General features: G+C 39.3%; 1 protein-coding gene across 3 annotated transcripts in view; it reads left to right on the forward strand.

The window, feature by feature from the left end:
* gtf2ird1 (GTF2I repeat domain containing 1) overlaps window positions 1–10,332 on the forward strand; it is a 43,998-nt gene extending 33,666 nt beyond the window's left edge. For all 3 annotated transcript variants that reach the window (XM_023967998.1, XM_023967996.2, XM_023967997.1), the window contains 8 exons: window positions 1,934–2,201; window positions 2,360–2,388; window positions 2,547–2,594; window positions 7,319–7,396; window positions 7,658–7,850; window positions 8,068–8,105; window positions 8,219–8,328; window positions 8,872–10,332. In XM_023967998.1, the coding sequence (XP_023823766.1) occupies window positions 1,934–2,201; window positions 2,360–2,388; window positions 2,547–2,594; window positions 7,319–7,396; window positions 7,658–7,850; window positions 8,068–8,105; window positions 8,219–8,328; window positions 8,872–8,940 (833 nt within the window). In that variant the 3' untranslated portion in view covers window positions 8,941–10,332. The remainder of the gene's footprint in view (window positions 1–1,933; window positions 2,202–2,359; window positions 2,389–2,546; window positions 2,595–7,318; window positions 7,397–7,657; window positions 7,851–8,067; window positions 8,106–8,218; window positions 8,329–8,871) is intronic.
* Window positions 10,333–10,490: the final 158 nt, after the last annotated feature.

Genomic DNA, 10,490 nt, shown 5'->3' on the forward strand with positions numbered 1-10,490 from the left:
TCCAGGAAAGCCAAAGTTACAAAAGCTGGGCCTAAAATAGTGTAAAAGATTTTGCAGTCACTGTTATGTGGATGATGTAAAGAATATTTGTTGGTCTGATGTGATTAATAAGGAGCATCCAGATGCTGCACTTGATGAATTTATAAAATTGCTTCTTCCAATTATTGATAAACATGCACCTGTTAAGAAACTGACTGTTAGAACTGTTAAGGCTTCGTGGATTGATGAGGAATTGAAAAACTGTAGGAGTGGCTAAAAAGTCTGGCTGCACATCTGACTGACTTACTTACTGCAAATTGAGAAATTATATGTCTAAACTCAACAAAAAGAAGAAGAAACTGTATTATGAAGCCAAGATCAATGATATAAACAATGATGGGATAAAACTTGAGTACTTGAAATAAAATTATGGGCAGAAAGACAAATTCAACTCCATCTTTTATCGAATCAGATGGCTTTTTTTTTAATCACAAAACCATTTGATGTTGCCATTGGCAAAGTGGGCAAACTTAGGCAGGAAATGCCAACAATGAACAGTGAGCCATTGTGTTCATGCATAAAAAAACTAATAATGAAAGAAAATCATTGCAGGTTTGATTTTTGTAAAGTTAGTGTGGAGAGGTGGGGAAATTATTGTTAACGATCAATAATGACAAACCTCCTGGCATTGGCAACTTAGATGGAAAGCTACTGAGGATGGTAGCTGACTCTATAGCCACTCCTATGTCTTATTTTTAATCTGAGCCAAGAGGAAAGTATTTGTGGCCTGCTGGAGGTCATTTTGCAGGGCTCTGGCAGTGCTCCTCCTTGCACAAAGGCGGAGGTAGCGGTCCTGCTGCTGGGTTGTTGCCCTCCTACGGCCTCCTCCACGTCTCCTGATGTACTGGCCTGTCTCCTGGTAGCGCCTCCATGCTCTGGACACTACGCTGACAGACACAGCAAACCTTCTTGCCACAGCTCGCATTGATGTGCCATCCTGGATGAGCTGCACTACCTGAGCCACTTGTGTGGGTTGTAGACTCCGTCTCATGCTAGCACTAGAGTGAAAGCACCGCCAGCATTCAAAAGTGACCAAAACATCAGCCAGGAAGCATAGGAACTGAGAAGTGGTCTGTGGTCACCACCTGCAGAACCACTCCTTTATTGGGGGTGTCTTGCTAATTGCCTATAATTTCCACCTTTTGTCTATTCCATTTGCACAACAGCATGTGAAATTTATTGTCAATCAGTGTTGCTTCCTAAGTGGACAGTTTGATTTCACAGAAGTGTGATTGACTTGGAGTTACATTGTGTTGTTTAAGTGTTCCCTTTATTTTTTTGAGCAGTGTATATAAATAACATATAAAAAGCAAGTTCTGCAGGCTCTAGTTTTGTCTTATCTTGATTATTGTCCAGTCTTATGGTCGAGTGCAGCAAGGAAAGACCTAGTTAAGCTGCAGCTGGCCCAGAATAGAGCAGCACATCTTGTAATCAGATGGGTGATATTAATACTATGCATGCCAGTCTCTCTTGCCTAAGAGTTGAGGAGAGACTGACTGCATCACTTCTTCTTTTTATAAGAAACATTAATGTGTTGTTCAAATGAACAGCAAACCTGCTTTAAAAAAAACTGATAAAGCAACACCTCACGGCTCAACGCCTCTCCCCTATTTGACCTAGAGAGTTTGTGTGTATGTATTGATATGTAGGCTATGTATGCCTTTTTAAATAAATGTTTTAATTGATGTAGTTCTGTCCTTGCACTGTTCTTGTCTATTAATGTTCTATATTATGTCATGTTTCATGTTTTGTGTGGACCCCAGGAAGAGTAGCTGCTGCTATTGCAACAGCTAATGGGGATCCTAATAAAATACCAAAAGCTGAAAATGTGTATATTATGAAATAAATTAAACTTATCCATTCATCTGATATAGTCATGTGGTTCTGTTAACAGATAGCTTAGAGGCTAAGCTGTCCAGGATCGACCTTGCCAACACCCTGAGAGAGCAGGTACAGGACCTGTTCAACAGGAAGTATGGGGAGGCACTTGGCATAAAATACCCGGTCCAGGTGCCTTACAAGAGGATCAAGAGCAACCCGGGCTCGGTGATCATCGAGGGCCTGCCCCCTGGCATCCCTTTCAGGAAACCATGTACCTTTGGCTCGCAAAACCTGGAGAGGATCTTGGCGGTGGCTGACAAGATCTGCTTCACCATCACCAGGTGGGTAGTTCTCCTTCACCTTTTCATGGGATTGTGAAAATAAGGCATACGGCATGGCTACTCAACTACCGACCCTCAGTGGACAAAATACTGCTACTTTTCTTTTCTCCCTGGTAGTTGGTTTACTGATGTTAAGATTCCATCTTTGTCTCTTGCAGACCTTTCCAAGGACTCGTCCCTAAACCAGGTAACACTATATTTATGGCATATTCAATTCATATTTATGAATTTCCAATTAAAGAGCATGATTGGATAGGAAATATCCTGTGTCAGGCCCAACTGTTTGTTTTATATTACTAGTGTAGTAATAATATAAAAGTGACATTAAATTTGTCTCCCTCTTAGCACCTCGTCGGATCACTTTATTGAAGAAGGCCTACGCCTCAATAAGTGGTGAGCATTCTAATTGTGTTGCCTGTTTATTTTGATGCTGTGTTACGTTTTGTTACGTTCCCCAGCAAGAAAACCAAAAATGTCACTAAAACAGAAGGATCTGACCAACAACCAAAACTGAACAGGTGGGGTTTTAGGAGGGGTTCTGAAAGACACTCATGGGGATGTCCACTAAAAGTTGACTAGCAACAACAACTAGAACTTAAAAGACAGCCACCATGAGCACCCACTAAATTTGCCCAAGAAGAGGCAAACAAAATATAATCCACTCCAAACTTAAACACAGGAAGCAAATCAAAAAGATGGCACAAAACAAAATCAGATAAAGGATTGTTTGTCTAGAAATCAAAAACCGAAGTGCCAACTAAAGGTGTTAACCCTCCGCATCGATCAAGACAACTAGAGCTCTGGGGCAGCCACTCTTAAATAGCACCTGGGCCAGCACAGGTGAAACACCTTCCCACTAACCAGATGGCAACCTGCACAGGTGTAACACATACTGACCAATGATGTGACACCAATCGATGTGCCCTACGTGCTAACGAGCTGTACGTGCTAAAGTCCAACCCCAAAACATAAATGGAAAAACCAAAGCCTGTAACAGCTGTAAGAATACTTGGTTTGAAACTGTCATGATTTCATCCGTTAAATAGGAGCATGCAGATGCCCAGAGCAAGCAAAATAAAGTATACAGTGCACTTATCACCACATACATGTATATACGCATATATTGCATTTGGATTACAGATACAGTGTTATTTGGGTTGTTAATTTGATTAGTTCTGACATTCTTTCTTGTTTCTAGTTTTTGATTATTTATTATTTGTGTAGTTGTTTGACATTTGCTGCACTGTTAGGCGCTAGTTGCATAAGTATTCACACCCTTAAGTCAATACTTTGTAGAATCACCTTAGGCAGCGATTACAGCTGTGAGTCTTTTTGAATAAGTCTCTAAGACCTTTCCACAACTGGATTGTGCAACATTTGCCGATTTTATTATTTAAAAAATTCTTCAAGCTCTGTCAAATTGGTTGTGGATCATTGCTAGACAACCATTTTCAGGTCTTGCCATAGATTTTCAAGTAGATTTACAGTATCAGTCAAAAGTTTGGACACACCTACTCATTCAGGGGTTTTTCTTTTACTATTTTCTACAGTGTAGAATAGTAGTGAAGACATCAAAACTATATAAAATAACACATATGGAATCATGTAGTAACCTAAAAAATATTTTATATTTGAGATTCTTCAAAGTAGCCACCCTTTGCATTGATAACAGCTTTGCACACTCTTGGCATTCTCTCAACCAGCTTCATGAGGAATGCTTTTCAAACAGTCTTGAAGAAGTTCCCACATATGCTGAGCACTTGTTGGCTGCTTTTCCTTCACTCTGCGGTCCAACTCATCCCAAACCATCTCAATTGGGTTGAGGTTGGGTGATTGTGGAGGTCGGGTCATCTCATGCAGCACTCCATCACTTTCTTAATAGCCCTTACACAGCCTGGAGGTGTGTTTAGGGTCATTGTCCTGTTGAAAAACAAATGATAGTCCCACTAAGCGCAAACCAGATGGGATGCTGTATCGCTGCAGAGTGCTGTGGTAGGCATGCTGGTTAAGTGTGCCTTGAATTCTAAATAAATCACAGTTAGTGTCACCAGCAACGTATCCCCACACCATCACACCTCCTCTATGCTTCATGGTGGGAACCACATATGCGGAGATCATCCGTTCACCTACTATGTGTCTCACAAAGACTCGGCGGTTAGAAGCAAAAACTCAAATTTGGACTCATCAGACCAAAAGACAGATTTCCACCGGTCTAATGTCCATTGCTCGTGTTTCTTGGCCCAAGCAAGTCTCTTCTTATTATTGGTGTCCTCTAGTAGTGGTTTCTTTGCAGCAATTCTACCATTAAGATCTGATTCACGCAGTCTCCTCTGAACAGTTGATGTTAAGATGTGTCTGTTACTTGAACTCTGTGAAGCATTTATTTGGGCTGCAATCTGAGGTGCAGTTAACTCAAATAAACTTATCCTCTGCAGCAGTGGAAACTCTGGGTCTTACTTTCCTGTGGCGGTCCTCATGACAGACAGTTTCATCATAACGGCTGATGAGTTCTGCAAATGTTCCGGATTGGCTGACTTTGTCTTTAAGTAATGATGGACTGTCGTTTCTCTTTGCTTATTTGAGCTGTTCTTGCCATAATATGGACTTGGTCTTTTACCAAATAGAGCTATCTTATGTATACCACCCCTACCTTGTCACAACACAACTGATTAGATCAAACGCATTAAGAAGGAAAGAAATTCCACAAATTAACGTTTAAGGCACACCTGTTAATTGAAATGCATTCCAGGTGACTACCTCATGAAGCTGGTTGAGAGAATGCCAAGAGTGTGCAAAGCTGTCATCAAGGCAAGGGGTGGCTACTTTGAAGAATCTCAAATATAAAATATATTTTAATTTGTTTAACACTTATTTGGTTACTACATGATTCCATATGTGTTATTTCATGGTTTTGATGTCTTCATTATTATTCTACAATGTAGAAAATAGTAAAAAATGTATACGCCTCCCGGGTGGCGCAGTGGTCTAGGGCTGCGCCACCAGAGTCTCTGGGTTCGCGCCCAGGCTCTGACGCAGCCGGCCGCAACCGGGAGGTCCGTGGGGCGACGCACAATTGGCATAGCGTCGTCCGGGTTAGGGAGGGTTTGGCCGGTAGGGATATCCTTGTCTCAGTATGTTAAAAAATAAATAAATAAATAATAAAATGTATGCACTCTACTGTAAGTCGCTCTGGATAAGAGCGTCTGCTAAATGACTAAAATGTAAATGTAAATGTAAAAACCCTTGAATGAGTAGGTGTGTCCAAACTTTTGACTGGTACTGTAAGTCAAAACTGTAAGTTGGCCACTCAGGAACATTCACTGTCTTCTTCGTAAGCCACTCCAGTGTAGATTTGGCCTTGTGTTTTAGGTTATTGTCCTGCTGAAAGGTGAATTAACCTCCCAGTGTCTGGTGGAAATGTCTGGTGGAAAGTAGACTGAACCTGGTTTTCCCCTAGGATTTTGCCTGTGCTTAGCTCTGTTCCGTTTCTTTTTTCCCCTGAAAAAACTCCCTAGTCCTTTACGATTACAAGCATACCCATAACATGATGCAGCCACAACTATGCTTGAAAATATGGAGAGTGGTTCTCAGTAATGTGTTGTACTGGATTTGCCACGAACGTAACACTTTGGATTCAGGACAAAAAGTTAATTGCTTTGCCACATTATTTGCAGTATTACATTAGTGCATTGTTGCAAACAGGATGCATGTTTTGGAATATTTGTATTTTGTACAGGCTTTCTTCTTTTTACTCTGTCAATTAGGTTAGTATTGTGGAGTAACTACAATGTTGTTGATCCATCCTCAGTTTTATCATATCATAGCCATTAAACTTTGTAACTGTTTTAAAGTCCCCGTTGGCCTCATGGTGAAATCCCTGAGCGGTTTCCTTCCTCTCCGGCAACAGAGTTGGGAAGGACGCCTGTATTTATGTACTGACTGGGTGTATTGATACACCATCCAAAGTGTATCACCATGCTCAAAGGGATATTCAATGTCTGCTTTTTAAATTTTTACCCATCTAGCAATAGCTGCCCTTCTTAGCACGGCATTGGAAAACCTCCCTGGACTTTGTGGTTGAATCTGTGTTTGAAATTCACTGCTCGACTCAGGGACCTTACAGATAATTGTATGTGTGGGGTACAGAAATGAGGTAGTCATTCAAGAATCATGTTAAACACTATTTTTTGCACACAGAGTGAGTCCATGCAACTTATTATGTGACTTGTTAGGCAAATGTTTACTCCTGAACTTATTTAGGCTTGCCATAACAAGGGGGTTGAATACTTATTGACTCAAGACATTTCAGCTATCAGTGGTGGAAAAAGTACCGAATTGTTATACTTGAGTAAAAGTAAAGGTACCTTAATAGAAAATGAATTGAGTAAAAGTGAAAATCACACAGTAAAATACTAGCTGAGTAAAAGTCTAAAAGTATTTGGTTTTAAATATACCTAAGTATCAAAAGTAATTGGAATTGCTCAAATATACTTAAAAATCAAAAGTAAAAGTACAAGTATAAATCATTTCACATTCCTTATATTAAGCAAACCAGACGGCATGATTTTCTTGTTATTTTAATTTACGGATAGCCAGGGGCACAGTCCAACACTCAGACATCAATCCTTTGTGTTTAGTGAGTCCGACAGATGAGAGGCTGTAGGGTTGACCATGGATGTTCTCTTGATAAGCATTCTAAATTAAACAACTACTTTTGGATGTAAGGGAAAATGTATGGAGTAAAAAGTACTTCATTTTCTTTAGGAATGATGGGGAGTAAAAGTTGTCAAAAGTATAAAAAGTAAATCACAGATACCCAAACAAACTACTTAAGTAGTACTTTAAAGTATTTTTACTTAAGTATTTTACACCACTGTCAGCTATTCATTTTTAATTAATTAGTAAAACAATTGAAAACATCATTCCACTTTGACATTATGGGGTATTATGTTTAGGCCAATGCCCAAAAATCTAAATTAAATCCATTGTAAACTAGGCTGTAACACAACAAAATGTGGAAAAAGTCAAGGAGTGTAAAATCATTTCTGAATGCACTGTAACATCTGATAAACTGTCCCCACCAATTCTGTTTGACTCCTCTCCTCCTGAACCGACAGATGACGAGGAGGTCAACCGCATGGGGGAGAAAGTGATCCTCCGCGAGCAAGTGAAAGAACTCTTCAACCAGAAATATGGTCAGTGTATATCCTCCATTTGTACAGTTTGCTTTATCTATATAAACCTTACTAAAAAAATTGAGTTAAAGTATTAACTTCTAGTGATTTATTCCCAAAGGGGTAAATCCCAATTTACACAAGTTAAATATTCACTTAGTCTCCCATTGACATCAATGCAATGCAATGCAATGCAATGCAATGCAATGCACACTTAGTTAAAATTCTAACTTATTGGGAGTTAAAATCTGCCCCAAACTGACTGAATAGCTTTATGTTCAGGTGACGCTCTGGGCCTGGACCGCTCCGTCATAGTCCCATACAAGCTGATCCGTGCCAGTCCCGACTCTGTTGAAGTTATTGGCCTTCCGGATGATATTCCCTTCCGAAATCCCAACACTTACGACATAGTCCGCCTGGAAAAGATCCTTCAAGCCCGAGATGATATCACCATCAACATCAAGAGCCAGCTTCAGTGAGTGTCTTTGTCAGTGTAATAATTGTATGAGTCTGTAGTTTGTAGAAATATCCTAGATTTTGTATTAAAAGCCTGAAATGTGAAAGAAGGACATGAAAGAACTGTACGAGTTTAAATTTTTGTGGAAAGACTCACTCTTGGGCAAAAGCCAGGCTCCCTTCTCTGTCTATCTACAGAACTGAAATTCATATTTAATACATTTTCTATTCTACAGGCCTTTTGCGGAAATATGCACCCAAACATGTAACACAGGTAAGGATTGTTATACAGTAGCCAATTTCTTCTTTGTTTTAAGTAATGCAGTCCATAAGGACACGTGCTTTAGAAGTATGTTCAAAATGGTTGTGTTGTTTTTGTGGTTTAAGAAGGGAAAGAGGTTTCTACCAATCGACGCAAGCGCAAAAGAGTCCTGGAGAGCAGCCGAGTGTCCTTACCCTCCGAGTCAGGGGTATCAACCAATCAGATTCCAGTGATGGTACGTGGTACTAATAAAGCTATTATATAATAGTTTGTTGTACAGTATTTAGTGGTTATTGTAGCCTGGCGGGTAGGAGCGTTGGGCCAGTAACCGAAAGGTTGCTGGATCGAATCTCCGAGCTGATAAAGGTAAAAATCTGTCGTTCTGCCCCTGAGCAAGGCAGTTAACCGACTGTTCCCCGGGCGCCGAAGACGTGGATGTCGATTAAGGCAGCCCTCCAAACCTCTCTGATTCAGAGGGATTGTGTTAAATGCGGACACATTTCAGTTGAATGCATTCATTTGTACAACTGACTAGGTGTCCCCCTTTCCCTTTCATTATCAAAAATACATAACGGAAATGCTCTGATTTGATACTTTGATACGGTTGACTTTATTTATACATTCATATTATACTTGTAGGTATTAAAGAAATTTGTAAAAGGCACTAATATGGTTGTGTAATTGATGGGCCATCATTTGCTTCTGCAACGGCATAACTGATCTCCCTCATGCTCTCTCTAATTTATCCTCCTTTTGCTTTGTCTCCGTCTACTTTTAGCAATGGCCCATGTACATGGTGGACTACAGTGGAGTGAATGGGCAAGTCCCTGGGAAGGTGAAATACTAGAAGAGAAGAAAACAGATACTCTGCTACAGGAAGAGGATATAATGAGAGGACTTTATCAAACCAATACTTATAATCGCATCGCCAAGTTTCAGCTTTGCCCGAGTGCTGTTGCTTAAAAACTTTACTGACTGAAAATATAGGTTTGGATATGTTTTTAAATGGTGGCTTGGGTGGAAATGTGAGGAGGAACAATTGAATCTGTGCATAATTTGTTGCAAGATAAGTGCTTTCTTTGATTTTGTTTCCTTCACTGATTTATAAACACTAAATGACAGGCAGGGAGTGCTGCTTTGAAGCCACTGCGCCTCCATTTTATTACTCCCCCACCATTGTAAAAAATATTTTGGAAGCTATATAAATGCATTTATTAATGTCTGCATTCATTCTTGCCATGCTTATTCTATTATAGACAACTTAATGCATACTTTTAAATTATATTATGTGCGCTAAACAAAATACAGAAAGACATTGTTACTGTCCCCACTACAACAACAAAATAAATACTTAAATACATGTACTTTTGTCCTTGAAACATTTTAATTTAAATACTGAATACCAATGAAGGACTGCTTCTTCTGAGGAGTGCCAATATGGCCGATTTGTGGCTTCAAAGCCTCTCATTGGCCAATACATAGCATCAGAAATCTAGTGTTTATATACAGTTGTTCATCCCCACAAGCCCTGATGGTACTTTTTTGATACACCTTTTTCAAAATGCTCTACAAAAGAAAAGTGATTCCAACCGACTGGGGTTATGTTATGGCACTAAGCTTATGGAATTTACACTCATTGAAGTATTCACCATTTTAGGTTATTTTTGTCTGATCTATCATAAACTTTTGTTATGGGGTGTAACTACAGCACAAATGTCTTGGATCAATCTGGCTTTACAACATTTGTATGATTTATTTATTTATTTTGAAGATTAAAAACAAACATCATGTGCAGGGATGTAAATTACAATGTTCAGTAATCTAAGTACTGAATCACATGTCTCTACAACACTAACTACTACTGTATGTAACTCAAAGTATATCAACTGAAATATGTTCGCCTTCAGGTGTGCGTACCGGTATACTCCGTGGTAGGAATAACCCAAAGTGATAGCACTATATCTAAGACAAATTTTCATATTTTGTAAAACTCCTCATGGCTTTTCTTTGGCTGAGTACTTGTACGTGGAGTTGAGATTTTCTCAGCTAGGCTTTTATGTTTGTAGCACATCTGTGCTAAGTAAAATATCTCTTCAAGTCAACATGAATGTAACGTGTGTTAAAGAAAGAATGGTCTGTGTTATCCTGTAACAGCTATCTCTGGATTCACCAGTATTTATATGCTGTACCTTAATGCCATTTAGGCCTTTGAAATAAAATGTGTTGCCTTGCACTTTTATAGGACTGCAGTGACTTTGTGTGTGTTGAATGAAAGTATTTTTAAAAAATCTATAGAATGTTTAAACCTACTACTTTCGTATTATTGTAGTAGGTTTAGACATTCCTTCAGAATGTCATGGTATCATGGAGAAATGAAAAGTATATAATCATTGAGGT

The sequence above is a fragment of the Salvelinus sp. IW2-2015 genome, linkage group LG23 (assembly GCF_002910315.2).
Source record: "Salvelinus sp. IW2-2015 linkage group LG23, ASM291031v2, whole genome shotgun sequence".
NCBI classification, from domain to species: domain Eukaryota; kingdom Metazoa; phylum Chordata; class Actinopteri; order Salmoniformes; family Salmonidae; genus Salvelinus; species Salvelinus sp. IW2-2015.